General features: G+C 45.7%; 1 protein-coding gene across 4 annotated transcripts in view; it reads left to right on the top strand.

Moving 5' to 3' along the window:
* Positions 1–27,687, top strand: part of CHD2 (chromodomain helicase DNA binding protein 2) — a 1,289,637-nt gene that overhangs the window by 1,016,051 nt on the left and 245,899 nt on the right. For all 4 annotated transcript variants that reach the window (XM_069625070.1, XM_069625072.1, XM_069625071.1 and 1 more), the window contains one exon: positions 8,985–9,135. In XM_069625070.1, the coding sequence (XP_069481171.1) occupies positions 8,985–9,135 (151 nt within the window). The remainder of the gene's footprint in view (positions 1–8,984; positions 9,136–27,687) is intronic.

Below are 27,687 nucleotides of genomic sequence, written 5' to 3'. Positions count from 1 at the left end.
TCGGAAGAAAGGACGAAGGCCATCCTGGGCAAGGTGCAGCGTCTGCTGGCCATGGACGTGGCCAGAGTGAGATCCATCAAGTCCCTTCTCGGCATGATGTCCTCATGCATCTACCTGGTGCGTCTGTGTAGGCTGCGGATGCGTCCTCTACAAGAGTTCCTCGACGCCCGTTGGATGCAAGCGGCGGGTACCTTCGAGGACAAGATCCCGCTCAATGTGGTCTTCCGCCAAGCAATTCGGTGGTGGGGCACCCGCGCGCATCTGGCGGCGGGCACGGACTTTCTGACCCCAGCACATCAGGAGACGGTGACGACGGATGCCTCCCTGGAGGGATGGGGAGCGCACACCGGAGATCTCCACGCAAGAGGCCTTTGGCTCCCGGAGGAGAGGTCACTCCATATCAACGTCATGGAGCTCCGAGCCGTGTTCTGGGCCCTCAGGTCATTCCTCCCATCCCTCAAGGGCATGGTGGTGAGGATCTTCATTGACAACACCACCACGATGTTCTACATCCGGAAACAGGGAGGCACCAGATCCCCAGCCCTATCCAAGGAGGCCCAGGATCTGTGGCACTGGGCCGTCGGCCAGGGGATGTTTCTGGTGCCCTTCCACCTGGCAGGAATAAAGAACACCATTGCCGACTCACTCAGCAGGGAGCTGCGCTTGTGCCACGAGTGGGAACTGCGTCAGGATCAAGTGGATCAACTTTTCCAACAATGGGGCAACACCCAGATTGATCTATTCGCGACAGCAACAAACTCCAAGTGCCAGAGGTTCGCCAGCAGGTTTCCCCAGCTGAGGAGCATGGGCGATGCTTTCTCGTTCCCCTAGGACGGCCTGTTCCTGTATGCGTTCCCCCCCGTTGCTGCTGCGACTCATTAACTAACTCAAGAAGTCCCTGTGCAGGATGATCCTCGTCGCACCAGCCTGGCCGAGGCAAATCTGGTTCCCGAACCTTCTGGACTTGTCAGCGTCCCCCTCAGTCAAACTGCGACGGACGCGGACCTTCTCTCCAAAGAAGGAGGCGTCATCCTCCATCACGACCCGGGGTCGTTGAACTTGCAGGCCTGGCTCCTGCAGCACTAGAGGCTGAAGGGTACGATATCCCGGCGGACTGCAAGGAGGTGCTTGCGAAGGCCAGGGCGTCCTCAACTCTCAAGTGCTATGGACACAAATGGAAGAGGTTCTCTGTCTGGTGCAGTGCACAGAGGATTAACCCTCTGCAAATTACGGCCCCTCAAGGGCCTCCGTACCTGCTGTCGCTGGCCAAGGCGGGGTTAGCTCATGCCTCCATCAAGATACATCTAGCAGCGATCTCCCGCTACACCCGAACTCCTGGACGATCATCTCTGTGGTCTCAGCGCCTGGTGAAAGAGTTTATGAAGGGATTGTTCCGTTCATTCCCGCCGGTGAAGGCTCAGGCCCCGGCGTGGGAGCTCAACGTGGTGCTGACCAGGCTCATGGGGCCACCATTCGAGCCTCTGCTTTCGGCACTGTTGAAGGGCCGGTCATGGAAAACAGTGTTCCTTGTGGCCATCACCTCCGTACGACGAGTGGGAGAGATGCAGGCCCTATCCTGCAAGCCTCCATACTTGACTTTTCATGAGACGAGTGTGGTGCTGAGGACGCACCCCTCCTTCATGCCCAAGGTGCCGTCGGACTTCTATCTCAACGAGCCCTTGGTGTTGCCAGTTTTCTTCCCGTCGCCTTCTTCCCCGACTGAGAGGACTTTGCACTCGCTGGATGTAGCTAGAGCGCTGTTGTTCTACGTGGACCGCACAAAGAGTTTTCGGAAGACATCACAGCTATTTGTGAACTTTGGACCTGTGAACCAAGGGAAGGCCCTCTCGAAGGCTTCCATTTCCAGATGGCTCTCCGGCTGCATCATGCACTGTCACCGGTTGGCAAACCGACCGCTGCCCAGCCGTCCGAGAGCCCATTCGACCAGAGCGATCGCTGCTACCACAGCGTTCTTGTCTGGTGTACCCCTGCTGGACATCTGCAGGGCTGCTACGTGGAGGTCGACTCACACTCACAAGATTCTACTGCGGTGACCAGGATTCCAGGGAGGAGTCCAGGGTTGGCCAAGCAGTGCTGCGCAACCTGTTCACCTGAAGGTGGGCCTGGTGAGGAGGTAAGTGTTGCTTAATGTTGAGTTGATGTAATGCTTAATGTTGAGCCTTGCCACTTCCCGTGGTTGTGCATGTGTACTGCTATGTATTCTTATATTCATGAGCATGTGAATCCATGCCAGACCCCATGCTGGAGAAGGAACAAGTTACTTACCTGTAACTGTTGTTCTCCAGCATGGGTCTGGCATGGATTTACATGCGAACCCTCACTCCTACCCCTCTATGGCTCTTCACTTGGTCCTACAGCCACTTTACGTGCTACCAAATCTGAGGATGGCTGCCTGGGGAGGGGCTTAGGGAGAGGGCAGTCATTGGCTGGGGGCAGTATGACCCAGAGACCAGTGATTGGTTACTACTAAGAAAGACAGTTCAGAAACGAAACTCATACTGATTTTTTTCTTTACCGAGGATTCCCAGCCTGACGACGGGGAATATTCATGAGCATGTGAATCCATGCCAGACCCATGCTGGAGAACAACAGTTACAGGTAAGTAACTTGTTCCTTAGCGTGACTTGCCACTTTCTCCACAAACTGGGCTTCTCCATCAATTACAAGAAGTCAAACATGATACCATCTCAAAGACTCCAATCTACCGGAGCAGTCCTGGATGCCTCCTCGGGAAAAGCCTCGCCAACCGATGTGAGGGCTCGTCACATTCTGCAGATGGTCACCAAATTTCCGAGTGCCCAGAGTCTTCCGGCCTTTGATTATTTTTGAGGTTGCTCAGCCTCATGGCATCGTGCATTTTTCTGGTGCCAGAGGCTCGCCTGAGAAACAGATCTCTCCATTGGGGTATAAGGACTCAATGGTCCCAATTCTCAGGCAGGCTGTCAGACCTCCTTCAGGTTCTGAGCAGAGTCACACAGGACCTTCTGTGGTGGGCCTGCGAGGACCACATTCTTAAGGGAGGACCTGTTTGGCAACCATGGGCGGAGATAACCGTAGTGACGGACGCCTCACTCACATGGTGGAGATCCCACACCAACGATCTGACAATCATTGGTCTCCATCAGAGACCAAACTACATATCAACCTTTTAGAGCTGAGGGCAATCGTTAGACTAGCGCCGAAGCCTTTCTACCCTCTGTACAGGGAAAGAAATGTCCTGATAATGACGGACAACCCAGTGGCCATGTACTACCTCAACAAGAGAGGAGGCGTATGGCCACTACCACTGTGCAGAGAAGCAATGCAGCTCTGGTTCTGGGCAATTCAAGAAGGAATCTACCTATCAGCAGTTCACCTGGGCAGAGAGGAGAACACGGCAGCGGACGCTCTGAGCAGGCAGAGCACAGTCTACCACGAGTGGGAACTAGCTCGGGAAGTACTTCAAGAGATGTTCACCCTTTAGGGAACCCCTCAAGTGGATCTCTTCGCGACCAGTGTCAACCGTAAGTGCAAGCTATTCTGTTCCAGGAAATATCCCCCAAGAGGAGCTCTAGGAGACGCGTTTGTGGTGGACTGGCAGTTTCCACTTCTGTACACGTTTCCTCCAGTCCCTGTCATTCATCACATGATCAAGAGGTTGAGAAAATTCGGGAAATACCTGATCCTAATTGCCCCGGATTGGGCCAGGAGCACGTGGTACCCGAACCTTCAAGACATGGCTATCTGCCCGCCGATATGTCTTCCACAAAGAGAGAGAGGACAGTCTCTCACGAGAGAAGGGTCAGGTACTCCATCCAGAGGTCAAGACACTCAGCCTTCACGCATGGTTTCTGAGAGGCTGAGCTACAAGGATTGGGCCCTCCTGGATGACATAATGGAGATTTTGCTTTCACAAAATCCTTATACCGCTGCCGTTTGAACAAGTTCTGCAGCTGGTCTAGGGAAAAATATGTGGACCCTGTTCAATGCGATACACCTGTGGTGTTATTGTTTCTGCTACATTTGACAAACCTGGGGCTCTGGAATGGAACAAACAAGGGTTACCTAGCAGCGCTTTCCATATTCAAGCGCACCTCGCAACAGGCATCCTATTTCAAAATACCCTTAATAACTTAATATACCAACTTGGGACCTTAACTTGAATTGAAAGTTTTTGACATGCGCTCCTTTTGAACCACTCCATTCCTGCCCTTTAAAACTGCTAACTTACAGAACTATTTTGCTAGTAGCAATTACTTCAGCCTTGAGGGTGAGCGGGTTGCAGGCATTATCCTATAAACCTCAGTTTACCACCTTTTACAAGGATAGGTTTGTTCTTAAAGTCAAACCCTCATTTCTACCTAAAATTTTATCCGACTACCATTTAGCACAGAAAATTGTGCTTCCGGCCTTCTATCCTCCCCCTCGTTCTGGCAAAGAAGAGGAAAGATTTCATAGACTTGATCCGAGGAGAGCTGTAAGCTTTTATGTTTCAAGGATGTCAAAGTTGCGACAACACAACCAACTTTTCATTGGTTATACGGGTGTAAACTAGGTCCGTCTGTTACTAAGCAGACTCTATCCAGATGGATCATATTGGCTATTTCTGAGTGCGACAGGCTAGCTGGGAAAGATCCCCCGTGCGGTTTAAGGGCTCATTCCACTAGGGGCATGGCAACTTCCTCTGCCCTTCAGAGGGAAGTCTGATGAAGGATATCTGCAAGGCAGCTTCCTGGTCCACCATCCACACATTTACAAAACATTACTGTTTAGACATCTCTTGTAGAGAGTGAGACCTCTTTCTCACTTTCAGGCATTTTTGATCTGATATGGACTCTTTCTTTTGGTTTTGGAGTCTGACAAACTCCATAGGCATCCCCTTTTGTATTTTGATACACAGCACATTCAGTGCAGTGTCACAGAGAAGTCCTTTGGATTTCTCTTAAGCTTTAAATACCTTCTCTTGGGTATACTAGTGTTCCAGAGATTAGTAAGGTGAAATTGACTTTGCTTAGTATGTCTCGTACAGCCCATCTTATGTGGAAGTACTGGGGGGTTATTTAGCCCCTTTTCCTACCTACTCATGTAACATGTTTCATGTGACCCTCACTACATTTAATGGCTGGTGGCAGTGGTTTAGTTTTCTTACCATTGTGCGTTTTTACCGTGGCTGAATCCTCAGCTTAGTATTGCTAAAAGTAGATATGTGCCATTTCGGGCACCTCCATCGCTTCCTGGGTGCCCATGGGTGCCCATTTTGTCAAAATGGCACTGGTCTTCTTTGCTTGTGAGGTCTTTCTTGTGTTTTACTCTGCGTGCGAAACCAGGTTTAACCCTTTTGTTTTGCTTTTGTCGGGCTACAGTGCTGAAACCCGCCTCCAGCTCCAGTGTTTCTGGCAGGCCAGGAAGCGATGGAGGTGCCCGAAACTCCCTGTCCTTAGTCTCCTTGGTTAGCTGAATGCACTCCGTGGTGACCGCCTGGCTGGCTGTCCTTGCAGGCAAAGTTTGTATGGGACCACTACACACAACTCTGACTACAGGTATAGGAAACCCACCCTTTGGTATAAGCTTGTACAACACAGTTTTGGTAGCGTGTTGAGCTACCAGGCTTATCTCAAGAGGGGTCAGTGTGAGCTGTAGTGGAGTTACACAGAGATTTACAGTTACAGGTATTCTAGACTTCATTGGGAGATTTAAAAGTGCTCACATGCTCTGAGAACCTGGTAACCTTTTTCGTTCCTTAACCGTTCCTCTTTGCCAACCTCAGAATGTTACAAAGTACGTGACTTATAAATGCCAATACTGTCCTAGTTAAGTAAAGTCACCTCAGGGTATATAAAGTATGTATGAAGCATATCTACTTGATTTGACTTGATTCTGATAAAGTATTTTGAAGTGTATTTTTATTGTTGCAATTGCCCTTTTTAAATAAGGCTTATTTAAAACTGACCATTAAATATTCATTTTACTAGAAAACCTTAAGTGTAAGTGTTATTTGGATACTTGTGTTTGTGGATTTCGATGCTACAGCTCTGCGGCTCACATTTATCCTTCTTGACATAAGTCTGGCTACTCAGTCACACTACCAACATGTGTAGTACAGACCTATAACATAGATGGGTTGCCTAATACCAAGAGGACAAGATGTCATGAACCATCGAACTCGCCCTTTCTGGGCCTCCTGGTCCCTGACACGTTGGGGATTACACTCCATAATACTACCAACATGGCTGCAAGCTCAGAACGCTGCTCACCAGTCTTCACGTTCTACGCAGCATACTCTATAAAGAGGCCACACCCCCGCGGCCCCGTGCGTCTCAACGCTGCTGTTGGCTGTGACCGGGCGTGTGCTCCGTACTCTCCCTTGTATTATTTTGTTGTTTCCTGGTTCCTGGAACCCCTTCTTCCAAGCTACCATCCCTCCTCCTTATCCAGCCCTTCCCGGAATCCCTGCACCGCCTCCGCGTGCTCCATATCCTTTTTCTGAATTTCCTGGAGTTTTCCCTTGATCTCGGACATCGAAGCTGAACTAACACTGGAAGCCGAGGACGGCCGAGCGGGCTTGTATAAGAGCTGAACCATACGAAAGAAGACTCCTCCTAAAGAAGTCATCAGACAACGAAAACAGGTGAGAAAGGGGGAAACCTGTGACACAAGACGGGTGTCTCCCACATGGTTCCTATGGTAGTCCAAGTACGAAGGAAACCACCTTTAGGAACACTACTGTGTTTACCACATGCTACACACAGCTCTTGAATCGTTTGAGCCTTGTTTATAGCTGTTACTTTTAGTTTAATTTACTGTGGGATCGCTAAACAGGATAATTAAAAGCAATTGTGGCTATCCTGTATGGCCTCCATCACCTGTTGGGCAATAGTACCTAGTGCCCTGCGAAGTGTGGTGTTTTAGAATATGCTATCCTGTAAAAGGGCTCCAAATCCACAGAGCCGCGAAAATCTATGAAGAATCTTTTGCTGGAAGCCTCCTCTGATGACTGCTGCTGCAAGTTCCCTTCCAGTGTCCAGTTCTTTCATCTCCAGACCACGAATCCAGGTACCGGGTATTTTCCTGCTGCATCCTGAAGGCATCCACTCAGAAGCTCGTCTTTTCTCCTAAGGTTCTGTGTTCGCTCGGGTAATACCGTAAACCTTGTGTGAATCCTGTGAGGTTGAGTAAGTGATTCTTGTGGTTGGGAGTTTGCCCTTACCCCTTGCCCTGGCCTAATGCTGAAACGCATACAGGGAGCCTTCTAAGAAGTCCCTAAAGACTTTCAACTCATTCTAAAGTGGATACTTGTTTAAGAAGATCTCCTATGGAACTCTGACTTTCCTGCAACTGAACCCTATCCTGACCTGCCTACAGCTGGCTCCTAAACCACTAGGGTCCCTCTTCTCCCACTGAGAAAATGTATGCTATAGACTAGGGAAGGACTTTATAAGATAAGGATTCTGTCTTGATAGTACAACAAGTGTAAAAGTACTTGCTTGCCAAAGAAGTTAGTGTGGTAACTGTATCTCTCTGAAAGAAGAAGTTAGACAGTGTCATTAAGTTTATGCTTACCTTTGAGGTACATTCTGCCTCTCTAAAAAGTATATACGTTATTTCACTTACTTTGAATGGTGTTTTCCCCCTTCTGAAAAGTAATACGTGTTGGTACTGTTTTATTATTCTGAACTGTAGGAGTGTAAAAGCTTACCAAATAGGGTTTACCTACCTTGAAATACATTGTGTCCTAAAGTGTGCCATTGGGTTTAGCTTTCCCCGATCTGCTCTATTAAGATCTAAAACAGTCTGACTTTATACCTACTTTTAAGTAGCTGGATTCTCCTTTAAAAAGTATGTAATTTAACTGTAACAAGTGTTGGTGCAAGCCACTATTATTTAAGTAGTCACTTGAAAAGGTATGAGTATTGGTACTGTTTTATTAATCTTGCCTTACCAATAGGGTTTGCATACCTTGAATAAAAGATTGTCATTCTTAAAGTGTACCATTGGGTTGCGTGTTCCCTGAATTGCTAAGTCCATTCTAAAATAGTTATTGAGTGTTCATACTTATCATTAAGTAGCTCATGGCCCCTCGTGAAAGTATGAGTGACATTACTAGCTCTGAACTGTGTTCTACAAAGTAAATCTGTTACAAGGTGTATACTTGTAACTGGCTTGGTTAATTAAGTGATTTCTATAACTGAGAGTCACTGCATGACTTGCAGGGTCAGTCCCCTACTACTGTTGAATTACTTGTTGTAATCTAAAAGTAACTAACCTGGTCGTATTCCCCAAGAATAGTATATTACTATTACAGAATGTATAACCTTAGTTTTGACTCACCTTGACTTGCTTCATGCCACTCTAAATAAAGTCATACCTTGGTTTGTATACTATAGGTATTGAGATATATTTGCAGACCTGAACTCAGGTGGATTCCAATCTGTTGTGTGAGTCCATGAACTGTTCGGCAAAACCAAATATCAATAATTCATTTTTATTTACTTTTGGGCACTTTTAAAAGAAACCGATTGAGGTTTTTGCACCAACTTTGTGAAAGCCTGCTTTCAGGACCAGGGACACACTTCTCGTGAATGTTTAGGTGCAAATCCATCAATCAGTCCGCACCAGAGGTGCAACCAACAAAGCGTCACTGGAGATAGAATGGGATTATCCATACAACTCCCCCTCTCCCCCATTCATGAAAACACACAAAACGTACAAACAAAATTCAGTGGCGTCTTTTTATGAAAAATAAAGTTTTGTCAAGGTTCATTGAACAGCAACGAAGTTATAGGGCACCCAAAAAGTGCTTTTCCTATGGCAAGTCCTACTTATTCATCTACAGGGTCACCGGTTTTGACCATGTAATATATGAAAAATCTATAAGAAACCACAAATAACGCTCAGAAAAGGTTACATTTACAGAATGCCTATATTGTTAAGCTAATGTATAAAACAATAAGACCTGCTTTGTGTTTTTCCGTTTCTCACATCAGGTATTGCTTGATAAGTCGTGTCAAACCAGCTCATTTTGATGTAGACTGGGGAGTGGAAGAAGATTCACGTCTGCTTTTGGGAATTCATGAACACGGCTATGGGAACTGGGAGCAAATTAAAACTGACCCTGAACTTAACCTAGCTGAAAAGGTAGAGTACTGGTGTGCAGTGGGCTTGCCAATTTGTGACATGTTATATTGCATGGTGTTCTACAGTAACATGCAGTACTTTCATTCAGTTGTCATATGCATATTGAAATGCTTAGAAATGAGCCACCTATCATTCTCTGTTTAGTCTTGTCAATTCTGATCCCACCGACTCAAACTGCTGGACCTCCTTTGCATCTTGTACTCATGGTGGCCCTGAATCATGCTGTTCCCATCTTCATCTTGTATCCTGGCTTGCAACATTATGTGTCACTACTGACTGCAATTGTATTCGCTCTCCACTCTTGCTTCTCCAATCTTTTTGACTACTTACTCTCTTTTCTCTCCTCCTTTCCCTTCTCCTATCTCCTCCCCTTACTTTCTTCTCTGCACTTACTCTATCAGAATTCTCCCTGGACCTAATGCGATAGCAACCTCGTCTGTTTCCTCCACCCTCCTATTACTGTTTTTTTCCTCCCCACCACCCCTCCAGCACTATCTGAAATGTCGTCAGGCCGAGTACGATAGTTAATTTCACATCCTTATTGTTCATAGCCTGTAAGAATGTGGTTGTATTTTCCCTTGTTCCTTCCCTTGCCTTGAAGCGCTTTGAAACACATTGTGTATAGGCGCTATATAAATAAACAATCATATCACATCAAATTGTTATGTTATCTCTCCCCTCCTGAGGGCCGAACGCTTTGCTTGTGGTACAGTCTCTAATTATTAAGATGTTGTATTAGCAGTGATCTCATTCATTTTGAAAATCTTTTCAATTAAATTTTAGATCTACGCCTTATTTTAACATTGCAACGTTTTACATAAACTGTGTGCCATTTCAGCTGAAATACAAATGTAAAGTGTTCAACTGCACACAATCGGAGTAAACAAAAGAATTTTCAAAAATGTTTACTAAGCAACTTTATGAAACTCTTCGGTGCCGGGGAGTTAAGAATAGCTTGACACCTATATATAAACAAAACGTTATCCAAAGAAGTTTGGATTCCCTGTCCCCGTCAAACCTTTACACTGGAAAATCAGTCAAACATTTATTGTAAATTAAATCATTTGGGATATATAAATTGTAAATGTCTTAACAGTTGATCAAAATATTTTCTGTAGTGCTTCAAAGAATATGAGACTTCGATCTTGACAAATTTTTCCTTTAGTAGATTTATTCTGAAAAAATTCTCAGTGCGTTTTGAGAATCAGAGTTCCGTTCATTAGGAGCCAATCTTATTAATCTGCTGATTAAATCAGAAGAACATAGTGTCACCAATATAGTTAAAAAAAATTACATGCAAAACAGCATACGTTTCCACTAATCAATATTAATACAATCGCAAGAGAATCAATTAAAGCAGCTACCATCTAATGACATATTAATTATGCAATAGTATTACGTAAGCAAATCTGGATAATTGTAAAGTTTGTGTTAACATTCCCTCATGTTACACAAGATTAAAACATCCCCTATGTATCATTTGATGTGGTCAAGATCGATTGACCATAATTTATTATGTAACAACATCATGTATTACCAATCAAAATCATTTTTATTTATGAATTAACATTAACTTATGTTGCACATAGAAGTTATTCTTATTTATAGCCAAACTGATGGTGTGAGTAATGTAGTGGATGCATGGTATCACAAATATGAAACTGACACAAAAGATAGAATTTGTAAAACCTTTATTAACTTCATGGGGTTTGGAAAAACTCCTTCTGTGCCCTATAACTAAGTTTAGAGTCGTCAAGACCATCAAATAACAAAGAAAATGGTCTTAGTCGTGTCTGTCAAATCAAAATGGCATTTTCTAACAAAACCTAATGCCTGCCCTATCTCTTGTACAAAAGGTGTGTGAAGGGGTATGTATATAAAAGGAAAATCAGTGTTCGACAAAGAATAAATGTGGTTTAGTCAGCTCTCCTCCGCATGTTTAGACAGCACGGAATAAGCAGTCTGTATAGGTAGGATGGCACACTCTGGCTCGGGCTTTAACACTGAAACAGTTCGGAACGTGAATCGAGGCCCGCCTGGCATTCCACGTTAGAGGCTATTCCAGTCTTCTCCAAATCAAGAAACAAAATGTTCACACCCGTCTCCTCTGTCTGGCTCAGACCTTACACAGTTCAACGTTTGTCCCCCTCTGCCAACCTCAGACCTTTCACCATTGTTCCCCCTCTGCCTGGCTCAGACCTTTCACAGTTCAACAACACTTGCCAGGGCTCCATTCCACAAGCCTTTTACACTTCAGGTCCCCCTCAGTCGGACTCAGACTGCTTTCCGGATGTCGAAGACTTTCGAATGTGGGGGCTTCCTTTTCAGACCACCGCAGGAACACTTGTACTCAGAATTCAATGTTCAGCTTTCCCTCTCCTTCTCTCGGGGTTAACTTTGTTCACTTTTGCTTTTACAGTTCACTTTCATCACCTCAAACAATGCACCTTTCGCTGAGACTTTAGAGTGGGCCACTCCTTTCGTTGGACCACTCCGTTACTCATTATCGCGGAGTCTCCTGCTTTCTGTACTTTAAAGTTCATTCACATGTCTCCCTTTCCTTGTGTCTCATCCACACTGTTAGGTAAGATTTTCATAGAAATGGTAAATCTTCCTGGCCTGGGTCATCCCCAGAACTTTTTGCTTTACTAGTAGGATATTTTTCCTTAATACCTCAGTGAGCGGGAACCTTTTTCCACACTCGCAGAATCTTTTTCTCTTTTTATGGGTGTCATGTTTTAGACTCCCCAAAGTGTATTTTTAAAGTTATCCTCTTTAACAACTTTTTTGACAATACGTGCCTGTTGTTGCTGGGTTGCCCTCGGGGCTGCCCTTTTAAACTTTGGCTAACCTTGAGTGAACTACAGTTCCCAAAGATAAAAAGGATCTTTGGATCCCTTTTACATTTTATTCTGTGAAGCCAGCACACCCCACCTCATGTGTAGTGCTGGGGAGATACAATATATCCCCTTTCACATTAAAACGAACAATTCTGTTACAGGGACAAGCTTACCTTCAATGACTGGTTGCAGTGATACCTTGTATTAATTTTTGATGCATCTTTACCGTGGGCTGCTTGCCCAGCTGCAGTAAAGGCACCCTTTCACAATTTTAGTGTTTCTTGTCCTTTCTTGTTCCTTCCCCTGACATCCAGGGCGGGAAATTCCTTGGTGTGATGTTTATCTTCGGCGAGAGTCCCCTAACTCCCCGTCCAGGCTCCAGTCTGTCTGTGAGGGCAGGAAGTGAGGGAGGAGTCCAAAACTCCACAGCCCTTTGTCTTCCTCCTTGCCTGAATGCGGACAAATCCCAGGGGGGGTGGGGGGGGGGGCTGGCTGTCCTGATTAGACAACCAGACCGCCCCTTGTTGTAAAATCCAGGGAGCGAATGCAGACGTTGTGCTGTAGTTCCAGTTAAATACTGCAAACCTGGAAGCTGAAGAAGTCGACCACTGAAACCGAAACCAAAGTGGATGATGAAGGAAAAGTGGCTAAAACGATGTCCAGTGACCAGAGAGCCTGCTGTGTAACCGGAACCTGCTGTAGCCCTTCCTTTCAATCGACCTGGGGACTCTGAAAACGACGACCCTGAACCAGAGCCTAGTGAGACCCACTAGACTCAAGAAGACCTGCATTTTGAGACATCCCTTGGTTGCTGCGACCTTGCGTGGTGCGCTGTCTTACGAATTCGAAATCTCGTTGAAACTTCATGGTTATCCCGGTGGATCTCCAGAGACCCGAACCGTGTCCGAAAAGTCGCCTCCACAGAGTTCTAGATCTTTGTAATGACGAGAATTCAACCGCGATTTTCTGTCTTCTGTGCTCCTTAAAAAGGTGCCAAATCCGCAGAACCGCATTCAGCCGTGAGGAAAACTTTGCCTAGAGCCTTCTCCATTGATCCCTGCTGCAAAGTTCCTTCTGAGGTCTTGTTTTCAGTCACCATGACAAGGAATCCACTGACCTGGTATTTGGCTGCAGATCTTGATGTCGTCCTGCTGAAAAATCTTCTTCAATGCTGAGGTACTGTGTTGACTTGGGTATGTACTTACCTTAAGTCTGTTAGGATTTCTGTGTAGCTGTGGGGTGTTTTTTGTGATGGGGAACCCTCTCATCCAGTGCGCCGAGTCCCACTGCTGTAATCCTGCTAGGGTGTGTTCTGCAAAGCCCCTGGATCCTCAAAAAGTTCTCAAATGTTTGCCCAGTCTTCCTAATGAACTCTGACTTTTGCTATTTATGAACCTTTTCTGACACTGTCCGTTGGTCTCTAGATCCTAGTGACCCCTGCTTCTGCCACTGAGAACACTCATGCTCCAAGAATAAGGGAAATACTTTTAAGGGATTGGGCCTTTTGCTTAGAAAAGAAAAAAAGTGTTTAAAAGTTACTTACTTGTAAAAGAGGCGTTACATGTCTTTCCATCAAATTTTTTTCATTGAAGAGGTGTTCCATTGAATTTTTTTCAACACTTTTTTTTATCTAATGTAGTTTAATACCACTTAATCGAAAACCTGTATAACAGATAACATTTCTTTTAAATTGCCCCCACCCCTGTTTTCTACCCTTTATACCACCCCAAACATTCCCAAATTATTTTTTTTTTATTTGGGGGTCCACCCTCTAAACCCCCGTTTTCTGAATGTAATCCTTTAGCTCACCCAAATATACATACATTTTCGATAAAATATTAATTGAAAGATCTTTTCGATGTAAAAATCTTTCAATGATAAGTTTTTGTTGAAAAAAAAAAAGGACTGTAACCCGTAAAAGAGTTGGTTGGTAACTGTAACTCTAAGAGAAGTTCTTACTTACCTTCGGTGTGTGATGCACTATTCTTAAAAATATGGTTGATATCTTTCTTTCCTTAGAAACCGTTTTGGCATTCTATTAGAAAGTAGATGTGAAGGCATTTTACTCTCCTGTGATTAGGTTGTGCCTCTTCCCAAAAGTAATGTGTTGGTTTCACCGCATTATTCCTGCTAGGATAATTGTATCAGTGTCCCCCAACTGGGTCCTGCTTCCCAGTATATAGAATAGCTTTGAGTCATTCAGTAAAGTGTAACATTGGGTTTTGCTTTCCCTGTGCTGTTGTAGACAGACTCACAGAGTCTCTTTGGTTCTAGCTGTCCCTCATAAGTCATACATAGGGTACTTGTATATCCGGTAAAGATCTAACCTGGATTTCATTGTGAGGTTAAACAAGTATATGGGTTTTACTTACCTTGAGTTAGCTATGTGCCATCTCAAAAATAAGTTAAGAGTTACTGCTTATCCAGGGGCGTAGGAGACGCATACAATCTGGGGGGCGCCAGGGTACACCTTGGGGACCTTGCTGCAGAGTGATGGTCTCTACTCAGCTGATGTGCATTTTGCCGGAAAATTAACAATGAGCATAGTATTCTTTTTTTTTAAGCACCGTGCAGGCTCAAGAAAACTATGCTCATTGATCTTCCACAATTCTAATGTATTACTGGAGAATATGTGCATCCGACCATTTTGAGAACACAACATAAAGGAACCTTCAACAGCAAAACGTCTTCAACTTCTGCCATGTTATACTGAGGGTGTTTGTGCAGCTCAACTTGTCATCACCCATCATTCACAGCTCTTAAGAAGCATGCTGTAGGGGAACATAGTTTAAAATAACTCGCTGGTGTATTCTGCAATCTTATATTTGCTTCCCATTTTAAATGGTCTGCTGAAATAAAGTGAAGAGTTAAAAGTAAACTTGATTTACTGCTGTGCCACCCTATTTCTTTGATGTGCTGAAATGCTAAAAAAAGAAAACCTGGAGCGCAGCTCTTCAGAGCTCAAATGTCAATCTCTGAATGGTTGATAACAGCGGGTGCCACTTGGGCATGGGTTGTTAGTTCCCCCCACAAACAGGATCCATGGAGACAATTATTACTGCTTTCCGGTTGTAGGCCCAAGGGAGTACAACGTTACGTTTGGAGTTTTTCCTGAGAGCAATGGGCAATTTCGTCAATGGGTTTCTAAAGGGGCTGAACAGGGGAAGTAGGAATAAAGTGCAGCACTGGGTGGTAATTGCCCGCAGCTCAATTCACCACACAATAAGGTCTGGGGAACTTGGCAGTATGGTTGTTGGCACCTGGGGGCAAATGCCCAGGGTTTTAATGGTGAGGTAAAAGTGGGAAAACACTGATCGAGACAAGCATGTAACCCGTGGATTCTGATTATGTGAATTGAAAGAATTGAACAGAACTGCTGTGGAAAGTGGAGCTTGGGGCTCCCCATGGTCCTCTGCAGCACATCAAGGTGCTGCAGAGGACCATGGGGCAGACATTGAATAATAGGTAAGTGGTTGCACGTTGGGTTGGGGCAGGGGAAGGACCGGGAAAGGGACTGCAAGATCTAAGGCAGGCCTGCAAAATGGGCACAGGGGACGGCCAGCAGCTTCAAACATGCGCTTGCATCTGTGACTAAAGACTGCACGTGTTAGAAACTGAATGGCTGGCTTTGATGATTCCCGGGACACACTTCCATTTTGGTGCTTACACCACTGTCTAGGCCCCACCAAAAATGTGTGAAGTTGGCTCCCTTGCCCCGATCCCCTGCATGTGAATGACCCATGCTCGCAGAGTAAAACTGCTTAGCAAGCAACCTATCAGGATTATAACAGCTGGGTTTCCCCTCTCCAACACTGACAGTCCCCTAACTCAACTCATGTAGAATCTTTCCACTACACCATTTTTGATCACTTTTAGTCCTCAGGTTTCCCTCATTTATTGACAACTATACAAAGAGTATGCCCCACATCCTCCCCCCTCCTAGAGGGGCATGACCCACAGTTTGAAGACAGATGGGGTAAAGTACGATAGAGTGCAGGCAGGGGCAAATGTAGATTGTGAATGTGGATTGTGCACTGGTTTGAGAATGAGTGTAATGATGTGATGTGAAGGGTGAACGTGCCTGTGGTGAAGGAAGGGGGCAGGGCGGGAAGATACGTGCAGCAGAATCAGTACCACATGCAAGGTTGTCCTGTGGAGCAGGATGAACACCAGTTTCCCTGACTTCTAAGATGCGCTATCAGCTCGCCTTGCGCTGCCTTTTGTCCAGGAGTTCGCTATAAATAGCGGAAGTGTTTGGTTACACGTAGAGTAGCTCCAACGGTGGTGAGCTGAGGATAAGGACAAAGGCACGTGCCATGGACCACAGTAGCAAAGCCACAGAGACTGGGGCTGGAGAGGATCTTCTACACGGCTGAAATCCTGTGTCCGGAGCCCCTTAGAGCACAGTTGCAAGGTGAGTAAAGGTAGGACCACCCTGGTGGAAGAGCACTAGGATGGGCAAAGGGAATGAATAAGAGAAAGGGCTCAGGAGAGGGTGCAGAGAGGGAGTGGGTGTGACGAGAAAGGGGGAAGAGGATAGAGCAAGGCTGTGCACAGTTGGTGGCCCAGCTTGATCAATTTCTCCCAGATTCATGCATATGAGCCGCAAGTGAGAGGAGAGGAAGATGAATGGCATTCATCTTTCCTCTCACTCGCTGCCTTCCCATGCTGTCCCCCCTCGTCCTCACACATCACACTACTTACCTTAGGGTTCAGCTCGAGTCTTGCTGCTCTCGTTTCTGTCACAGAGAGCAGACTCTCTCTCACTAATCAGACAAATGCCGTCGCCGAGACAGCCCAGCCTGCCTGAGTCTCTCAGCACATGTTTCTGCCTCCTTCCTGCTAGTGCTCCACTTCGCTTCAACGGCGATGACGAGTCACACTGACTGGACTCATGCAGGCTGTGCAGCAGTGCACTGTGCAGGGACACGTGCAGTTTGTTCCCTGGCCAGGACACGCACCAAATGCCCCGGCGCATACTGTGCTGCAAGCAGAAGTACTTTTACATGCTGCTGTGCATGCAACTCCCTGTCTCCACTCTCCTCCAGCCAGAAATGTGCAACAGTGTGCACAACAAATCAAGAGATATTCTGGGGTGGGGGGATAAATGTCATTACATCCCCCCTGCTTATAATTGTGGGGGAGATTTGTCCACCATGTCCCCTCCATGTCCTACCCCCATGTGCTTATCTCAGTTTGTTTTACTGATCTCTGTTAGGCAAAGTTTTAATGCAGGACCCTCTGGGAACACTACAAACAACTATGACTACAGGTATAGGCAACCTAACCGTTTGGTATAAGCTTGTACTACACAGTTTTGGTAGTGTGTTGAGCAGCCAGGCTTATCTCAAGAGGGGAAATGTGAGCTGTAGTGGAGTTACACAAAGATTCACAGTTACAGGTATTCAAATAAACTCTTACACTCAAGGTTTCTTGCATAAACAATTTTTAATGTATTAGTCAGTTATAAAGCCTTCTTCAGAAGGAAGCAATAGAATAGTAACACACAAATATACTTCAATACTGGGCCCTCTGAGTTTCTGAATCAATAAAGACCCTTTTGGGATGACCAACGGACACAACCTACACCCACAGGTGACTTCAATGACAAGGGTGCTGGGAACATTAATATCTTACTGTTTGCATTCAGAATGATCTTAAAAGTTGGTAAAAGGCAAAGGTTATTAGAACAACGAGAGATCACAAATTTCTTAAGCAGGGCAACCACTTTTAGATCCTCTTAGAAGAGTCATACAATTCAATAGGCTAGGCCAAAGTCAATGGGCAAACGCCTTGGATAGGATGAAGCACTTCTGGGAAGTAAATGGAAAAGTCTTTGCACAAGTTCTTAGGACTCTTTGATGAAAAGAAGAATCAAATGTAGGGACACAAGCTGATTAGACTTGTGAGTTGTGGAAGTTACAAGCACTTCTACAGTAAGAGGTAAGTTCTCTTAGACTTGTTATACAGTACTTTAGTAAAGAAGAAAAGATGCAGCTGATGACTTCTGTTCCTGTGCAGCTGTGCAGATCTCACTGTTAATGGGCCTCAGTCGTGGGGACAAGAGGGAGGACGTGGGGAACCTCTTCAATGGACTGGGACTGTTAAGACCGGCAAACTTCACTTGCAGTGGCTGTTTCGCGTTTCAGCTCCTTGCGTCTACTGCAAATAGCAGCAACGTGATTCCTGGCTGTCAAGATAGACTGTCCTTGCTTCTGGGGTCCCGCACTCTGCTGTGGAGGCTCAGGCTTGGTCAGTCCTGTTTCCTGGGAGTCTGGAGAATCTTCCAAAAGCTTTAGGCCAACTTAAAAGCAACACACACAATCTGGTGTTCCTCTCCCTGGCTATACAGTTTCCAGCAGCAACTCTGTGGAAATTCAACCAGCTCTGAGATGGATAGTCCAGGTCAGTGGTCGAAGTGAGCGGGAGCGGTCGAGAGCAGTGCTCCTCCAGTTCTTTTAATTAAGTTTTACCGTTCCTATACTTTTATTTTAAAAAGAAACCGTTCCGGAATGGTTTCGTTTTTAAAATAAAAGTGTAGGAAGAAGTTAAACTTGCACTTTCAGTGCACGGCACTGGACGTTCCCTTAAACACCATGCACATGTGTTTTGGGGTCTGTATTGTGCATGGGAGGGGGGCGTGGGCATGGGGTTTGTGGGAAGCGGTGCAGGCCAGAAGGGAACATAGTTTCATTACTTCTTTTCGTACACTTCCTTGCTTCTGGGATCCCGCACTCTGTTGAGGAGGCTCAGGTTTGGGCAGTCCTGCTTCCTGGTAAGTCCGGAGGATCTTCCAAAAGCTCTAGGCCAGCTTAAAAGCAACACACACAATCTGTTGTTCCTCTCCCTGGCTATACGGTTTCCAGCAGCAACTCTGTGGAAATTCAACCAGCTCCGAGATGGATGTCCAGGTGGCTTACTTTGGAGTTGATTGGTCCCAGCAACTCAAAGGGAGAAGTCGTCCTGGCAGGGGCTTCTCTGTCGATGCAAACTTGGTGTTTCGGCACTGCAGCAGGGCTTCACCGGGCAAACCAATGGTCCAGGAGTTGCAGCAGGCATCCTGTTTAAGCTCTTCTTCGGTTCATTCATCCAGCGGTCGACTCTGCCTTCCAAGCCAAAAGACTCTCCTTTTATTCAGATCTCTCCCATTCATTCCAGCCTAGCTGTCACTCACCCAGCAGGGTGGCTGTCCTTGCCGGACAGTCAGCCAGCCAATCACCAAAGAGTGCATTTGGGTCTCCTAGGAGACTAAGCACAGGAAGTTTCAGGCACCTCCCTCACTTCCTGCCAACCCGAGACACTCTGGAGCCAGAGGCGGGCTTCACCCCTGAATCATGCCAAAGGCGAAATTAACAAAGAGACCAAACCTGGTTTGGCGCGCAGAGAAAATCTCTAGAAGGACTTTTCCACAAAGACATGGTGAAAAAAGACAACCAGGGACCATTTTGTGAAAGATGGCTATGCGCCATTTTGAAAAAGATGCCTACCGCCGTTGCTTTACTGGAGCCACAAACGCAGCCCACGGTAAATGCAAACCATGGTAGTTCAAACAAAACCACTGCCACCAGCCATTCTGAGAGGAAAGGGTAAAATAAAAATGTTACATGAGCATCTAGACACAGGGAATACTAAGTAACCCCTCCAGCACTCTAGACCCAGCACACACTACCTTACAATAGATATTTACAACAGGTAAGTAAAGTCAATTTCACTTTACTGCTCTGGGAAACAGTAGTTTATCCCAGAGAAGGTATGCAAACCTTGGGAAATCTGAAAGACTTCCATGTGCCACTGCACTGAAGGTGCTGTGTGACACAATGTAAAAGATGATGCCTATGGAGTTTGTTAGACTCATAACCAAAAGAAAGTCAGAGGTAAAATTCACATTAAAATACATGAGAGAGTGGGAAAAAGGGTCACACTCTCTCCAGGTTAAAAAAAAAAATCAAATCCTCAAAATCCAGCAAAGTTGCTGGGGGACTATAAGGTCGAGGGAATTAGCACATTTTTGAGAATTCTCCCTAAAAATCTCATAAACACCTGTAATTGAATATTACATCCTTAGGTTTTACTCACCTAGTATAACTGTGTGTTATCACAAAAGTAGTTGTTCATTTTTACTGTACCCGGAATAAGTGTTCCACTATCCACAAAACGTGTACTGTCTGTTGACTGATTGTGATTTGTTACTGAGTCATTGTACAACTGGTAGGGTCTACTGCACTTGCATTACTGAATGTAATTGTGAAAGCAACCATTGTTTTCTACTCCCGAGAATAGGTGTGGCCTATACTGAATGTGTATGAAACAGTTTTGACTTCCCTAGAACTACTGTGGGTGTTCTTAATAAGGTTATATGCTTTGGTTTGTGCACCTTCAAGAATGGTGTTGTGTTTTGATAACTGTGATTACATATAATGTGTGATAGTATTTATTTACCCCTAGATTTATCTGGGCCTACCTGTATTTAAATAAACCATTTATTTTTTATAATACATAGTGTTTCAGTCTTTCTTTGGACCATTTGTATTACAATTTTATTTTTACTGATTTTACAGCCCTCTCTCTCGCTCCTACGATAAGCCTGGCTGCTCTGTGGCATCTTGAAACACAATGCAGTCTTCGCTATTGGGATCTGGCCTTCTCTACGTGTCTTTTGCGGTCTTGTGGAGGCAACAACCTCCTGTAGAGAGGGTTTTTGACCGCTGATCTCATTCCTTGGTCCGTCGCTCTGCTCCATTAGGTTCGCCTTTGCCCCTGAAGTTCTGCTGGTACTCGTGTTCCACCTTGCTCAGAGTGTGTCTCTAGATTCTGCCTGTTAGGCAAGATTGTATGCAGTAACGCTGTGGAAGACTATACCAGACTTATCCTCTTGGCAATAGTTAACCCAACCTTTGGTATATGCCTGTACTACTCAAGTTGGTAGAGTGACTGAGCAGCCAGGCTTATCTCAAGAGGGGTCAATGTGAGCTGTAGGGTTGCAACATAGAGAATCACAGTGACATGTATTCAAATAACATTTATACTCAAGGTTTCTTGATGAAATAATTATTTATTATTTTAACAGTCAGTTTGAAAATAAGCCTTCTTTAGAAGGGGGGCAATTGGCAACATTAAAATACACTTAAAAAAATATACTCCTTCAGTTTCAGTTAAGTAAGTAGATATCCTTTTGGGATTTCACACACGCACACTTCCTACACCCTGAGGTGACTTAAATAGCTAGGACACAGTGGACCTTAATAGATCACTATTGAAATGCAATACTGGAGTTGTGGAAAAAGGGAAAGGTTAGGGAAAGAAACAATGGTTAATGTTAGACAAGATTGTATGCCGTACCCTGTGGGAGACTGCACCAGCCTTGACCTTTTGGCAATAGTTAACCCAACCTTTGGTATAAGCATGTACTACACAAGTTGGTAGTGACTGAGCAGCCTGTCGTATCTCAAGAGGGGTAAATGTGAGCAGTAAGGTTGTTACACAGGAATTCACAGTGACAATTATCCAAATAAACACTTACACTCAAGGTTTCCTGATTAACCAATTATTAATACATTTAACAGTTGAATAAGCCTTTACAAGGGAGCATTGTATAAGTAACACAAAAAAATACTTCACAATTACACTCTGTCTCTTTAAATCAGTAAATACCCATTTGTGATGGCACACAGATTCTGCCTACACCCCGAGGTGACTTAAATAACTAGGTCACTGTGGACATTAATATACCACTGGTACATTTAGAGCAATACTTAGATAAGAAAAGGGACTAAAACAATGGTTAACAAATATTCTTAAGCAGGTAAGTACATTTTGAACCCACCAATGCAAAGTAAATTAACCCTTTCCTGGGAGAAAGGCAAAGCACAAAGTCAGAGGTAAGAGGAGTCCTTCAGGGAGTCAGGACAGCCAATGTCAGTTGAGCAAAAGTCTAGGTGAACTGAAGCACTTCTTGCAGGTAGGTAAAAAGCCTGGCACAATGTTTTAGAAGTTTTTGTATAAAAATGAAATCACTGTAGGGCCACAAGCTGGGAGGCTTGTGAAGGGCAAAGCTGCAAGCAACTCTGCAAGAGCAACCAAAACAAGTCCCAACTGAGAACCAGTAAGGCTGCACGACAAGAGGTAAGTCTTCTTAATTTTACAGTACCTTTGGTTAGAAGAAAAATTGCTTCCAGCTGGCTTCTGTTCCTGTGTAGGTCTGCATATCCTGTTGTTCCTGAACCTCAGTCATGGGGACAAGAGGGAGGATGTCTGGGGACTCCTGCACTACAAATGTAATGTCAGTCACAGCAATGGACAAACTTCAGATCAGCTGTACTTCGCGGTTTTAGCTCCTTGCGACTCTCGCAAATAGCACCACTGCGGTTCTCGGATACCACTATGGACTTTACTCGCATCTGGGGTCCAGCACTCTGTTGAGGTGTCTCAGGCTGGGTCGGTCCTGCTTCATGGGAGTCCGGAGGATCTTCCTGGAGCTTGGGTCCGACTTAAAGACCGTTACTCGATTCCGGTGTTCCTCTCCCTGGCAATCGGTTCCTGCAGCAGCAGTGGAAGTAAATCCAGCTCCAAGAGGATTTCCAGATGAGCTCGTCTTGGGATCGATTGGTCCCACCAACACAAGGGGAGAAGTCGTCCATTGCAGGTATTCTCTAGTCCAGGTGAATTCGGAGCTTCAGCACTGCAGCAGGGCTTAACCGGGCAAACCAGCGGTCCAGGAGTTGTAGCAGACGTCTCTTCCAAGTTGTTCTTCGGATTCCTTCGTCCAGTGGTCGACTCTGCCTTCCAAGCCAAAAAGCCTTGCCTTATTATGCAGGTTTCTCCCATTCAATCGCAGCCTAGCTGTCAATCACACAGCAGAGTGGCTATCCGCCGAGGACAGCCCTCCAGCCAATCACCCTTGGGTGCATTCCTGTAACCAAGGAGACTAAGCACAGGGAGTTTCGGATACCTCCCTTGCTTCCTGCCCTTCACCCATGAATCCGGCCAAAGACAAAATGAACAAAGGGACCAAACCTGGTTTGGCACGCAGAGTAAATCTCAAGAAGGGCCTTTCCAACAAGAAATGTTGAAAAAGAAGACCGGGGCCCTTGTGACAAAATGGGCACCCTTGTGTGCTTTACTGCAGCTGCAATTGCAGCCCACAGTAGAAACAGACAACGGTAGTAAAAAGTAAACCACTGCCACCAGTTATTAATAGTAGGAAGGGTAACAAAAATGTTACATGAGAAACTAGACCAAGGGGATACTATGTAATCCCTCCAGCAACCTATTAAAGTTACAAAATGTAAGTAAAGTCAATTTCACTTTACTGCTCTTGTATTGAGTATACATTTTAGAGTGCTTTAGGATACCTTAGTACAACTAACCACAAAGCTTAGCACTGAAGAAGTAATCTTTCTAACATGTCAACTATGGAAAATTATAGTCAAGAGTCCCTTGCTACAAAATCTGCTGATTGTTTAAGAGTTCTCTGTAAGCATAAGAATCTCCTGACTAAAGGCAATAAAATGGAATTGATAGAAAGGTTGTTAGCTAACGAAAGTCTGGATGATGGTTCAGAGGAACCTACTATGTCAGAAACTGTAGATAACAGTATATAGATTGATGTTGATCAAAATGTTGATAATCTTGAGGAAGAATCAGAAGAGGAGGGTGAGGCTGCTGTGACTTTTCCCCCTAGGCCTCTGTCTGCTCTGCCAGCTGTACCTACTGGACCTTTGCCAGGTCCCACACTTAGTCCTCAATATCTTGAGCTAGAGAAAATGAAACTTGAACTAGAGTTCAAGAGACTGAATACTCAGGCTGAACAAAGACACCAGGAACTGAATCAAGAACTAAGGCTAAGGGAAATGGAGCTCAAGCATGAGCTAGAAATGAAGAAATTGTCTGTTGAAAATGCTTCTCTCTCTGGCTCCTCTAGAAGTTCCAGTCCTAAAAGACCCCGGATGCCTAAAGAATTGGTTGGTATGTATGAGCCTAAGTTGGATGTGTTGGATTGGTTGTCTCTGTTTGAATATAATCATGGGCTCCAGAACATCACAGGAAATGACCTGGTTGTTCTCTAGGCTTCCCCCTGTTGCAACTGATGTGGTAATGGAGTTGGGGGAGGAGGGATAGGAAAGAGTATGAATGTGTGAAACTAGCTTTGATAGCTAGATTTGGGAAGACCCCTTCCCAGTATCTTAAGAGGTTTAGGACCCTCAAAAAGAATGATGGTACCCCTTGGGCTACCTGGGTGAGTGAGCGTTTGAAGAACTTAGAGGGATGGATTAAGGGTTACAAGGTGAACACTCATGAAGGTATGAAAAATCTTTTTATGTTGGAGTCAATTTATGATGCCTGCTCTCCTGAGCTCAGACAGCACTTGGCTGATTCAAAGGAATTAGATTCCAGAAAGCTAGTTAAGGCTGCTGACTTGTGAGTTGCCAACAGGGCCACTCACAAGGATTCTGGGGTTACTCAGAAAAAGGATGAGGGAAAGCAGCCACCTAAATCGAATCCAGAGAATTCTAATACCTCCCATACCAAAGAGGGCCACAAACAACAAAATAACCAGAGTAAGCCCCAGGGTAAACCGAATCAGGCTAGTGTACCTTCTGGTCAACAACCAGAAGGAGGTCAGACCAAGCCACCCTTTCAGAGAGCATTTGGACAATGCTATATCTGTAAGGCTACTGACCATATCAAAGGGGATCCCAGATGCAAGGGTAAACCTGCAGGGATCAGCACAGTCTCCTTAGCCTTCACTCCTGAGGATGAAGTACAGATGGCTAGTGCCCACTTTGAACTCTTTGCTGAAGAACCCTTGGGTCTCCAAGCAACTGTAAACTTAGAGCCTATGGGTCTGGTTAGTCCCCAGAATAGGGTTGTGTATAACTCCCTACCTGTTAACTCTAAGGTGTATTATGTGGACAGTGTTCTTGTCAATGGCCAGGATACTCCTGCCAGGAGAGACACTGGGGCCAGCAGAACAGTAGTGGATGAAAGCTTCTTTCAACCTGAGGATGTGGCAAAGGCACCCAAAGGTCCCACTAAGATGTCTGGAGGCCCTGTCCAAATGGTTCCTATTCTACCAGCCATCATTCAGTGTAACAACATGACAGTGAGGATCCCTGTCAGTGTGCAGACTGAGGTGCCTTGGAAAGTCCTGTTGGGGAATGACCTGAGAACTCTAGGAGTAGTGTCACATACCCCCAGGCCTCCCAGTATGGAGAACCAGAACCTAACCAAATTGGCTAGAGAGGCCACCTTAAGGGACCACTCTAAGCCTGTGGGAACCTCTGTTGAGACCCCCACTACAAGCCCTGGTGTTAGTAAGTTGACCTCTAACCCAGGCACATTTCAGGCTAGTTCATTAGGGAAATGGGAGCCCCAACCAAGCTCCATCACTGTTCCCCCAGTTACAGAGTCTGTGCCCCCCCCCTGCTTCTGAGGAAGAGGAGGATAGACCTACTGGACCCTCACCTAGGCCTGAGAGAACTGGTAATTCTCAATGCTGGTGGAAAACCAGGAAAGAAAAGTCTAAGGCCAAAAACCTTCAGACTGTTGAACCTTCTACTGAAGACCCCAACTCAAATCCTAATATTAGGGGGGGGACTCCTAAAGTAGGTAAGGTTATATCTAAGAGGAAGGGGAAGCATGTACATTGCCTAACCCCAACCCCTCCAACCAAGAGGCCTAAGACCCAACCTGCTCCCACAAGAGAGGTGGTGAGGAACCTTGGAGGCCCCTCTAGATCTAAGGGAATCCTTTATAAGGACCCCTTTAAAAAAGCCTAACACAGGTTCAGAAGTTGTACCAACTTCTGAGGGACTGGTCAACCAGATCCCCTACAGTTTCAAAAAGACTGATGTTCCTCAAAGGATTTGTAGGTCATTTAGCTTACAAAGGAAAACCTTTGAGTTGACCATAGAACCTAGGTCAAGGTGTCACCACCAAAATGCTGATGGACTCTCTAGGATGTATGTCATCGACTAGAGGTATGAGGTTCATCCAGGAGTGGATTAAATCCTCCTGTCCCTTAGTCTGGGGGGGCGAGTGTTAGGGAGAATTCTCTGTTTAGGCTGAATTTCCTAACCTAGTGAGTCCCCCAGCAGCTTTGCTGGATTTTTGGGGTTTATTTTTTTCTCCTGCCAAGAGTGAGACTCTTTTACCCTCGCTCTTGGACATGATTTGAGTGTGTTTCTTTGACTCTAGATGTGTTTAATGGGCTATGGGGTCTTTTACTCCATAGGGCTTCATGTGTTTTTGTGATGTGTGTTACACAGCACCCTTAGTGCAGTAACACAGGGGTGTCATAGTGACCCCCCAGTATAGACTCCATACCCTGGGACTGTCTACTGTCTTCCAGGGCATGTAAAGTCACCATTGACTTTACTAGTCTTGAATTCTGAACAGAACCATTACAAACCATCATATTGTGGATGTACTGGCTTGGGCAATTCGATTGCCCCGGGGTCTGTTAGTCAAGGGGGCACGTCTCCGTCCCCCCTGATCGAGTTTTGGCTGGTGGCAGTGGATACTACTTTTTATATTCAACCGCGAATATTTCTCTATGGGATTTTCCCATTGTTCGAGGCTACTATCTTTATTTATTTAATTACGATAGCTTCGAACATACCGCTGGTTTATTTAATTATTATTAATTCTCCGGTTGGTATTTTTTGCCAGAACTCTGTTCTAAAATGGCATTTGTGTTCTCTTCTGTGACTCCAACCCAAGTCGAGCCCTTTGTTCCACTTTTTGGCGGGCTTCTCCACAGAAGCCCTCCAAAGTGGTGCCACTCTGTCTGGGGTACTTGGGAGGGGTGGAGGGGGATTTAGGCACGCTGGACTGAGTTGCCTAGGCAACTCAAGTCGCACTCCGTCCTGATTGGCCCAAGTGGTGAGCCGGCCGGCTCACCACTTAGCATGTTTGAGTGACAGCTAGGCTGAGTGAATGGGGTTTTCTGCATAAAAGCAGGGCTTTGGGGACTGAAACTTCAGAAGTCGCCCAGGACCTAAGAATCCGATGAGGGAGAAGCTGAGCCGACCTGCCACGACGACACCACCGGTGGAGCCCTGCTGGACCATCTCACCACTTTTCCCAACGACAGAGGAGATCTCCCGCCGGAGAGTCTTCTTCCTTTGACTGGTGGGGATAACCAGTTTCACCGTCTTTTCGCCTTCCCGACGCATCTCGTGGCCGCCTTGCCTTTGCCAAGCACCCCGGCAACCGGAATACCACGTTTTACCACGACCGCAAAATAAAGGGTAATACCTTTAACCGGAAAACTCCGCGGCTGGTTTCTTCCCTGGCAGTGCAACGACCTTCATCTTTCCTCCAAGTCGAGATCTTCTCTTCCCCTGGACGACGACGAGACTTGCACCCGCTTCCAGGAACAACTGCCACCCCTGGAGGATCCTTCCCACTTAAGGTACCGTGTCCTGCCTGGCTTCCCTTGCCACTGACTGTACGGGTTAGATTTAGCCCCTGGCTTTCGAACCTGGGTTAGCCTGGGACACCCTGGCTAAACTTTTCTGAGCCTCTCTAAACTCTTTTCGAACTCTCTGCAAGACTTTCTAAGCCTAGTGTAACTGTGTGATCTTGGGCGCATTTGTGCTCTGCTCTCTCTAAGAGTGGGCCCAGCCTATGGACTTGGGCTCACAAGTGACTTTTGCTCTTCTGCCTTGCTAATAGTGTTCCTAAATCTTAGAGTGGTGTACCTTTCCAT

Source organism: Ambystoma mexicanum, chromosome 11 (genome assembly GCF_040938575.1).
Source record: "Ambystoma mexicanum isolate Mex_15411 chromosome 11, UKY_AmexF1_1, whole genome shotgun sequence".
Lineage (NCBI taxonomy): Eukaryota > Metazoa > Chordata > Amphibia > Caudata > Ambystomatidae > Ambystoma > Ambystoma mexicanum.
The sequence above is the reverse complement of the archived record's forward strand: the minus strand, read 5'-3'. Positions and strand labels throughout refer to the sequence as shown.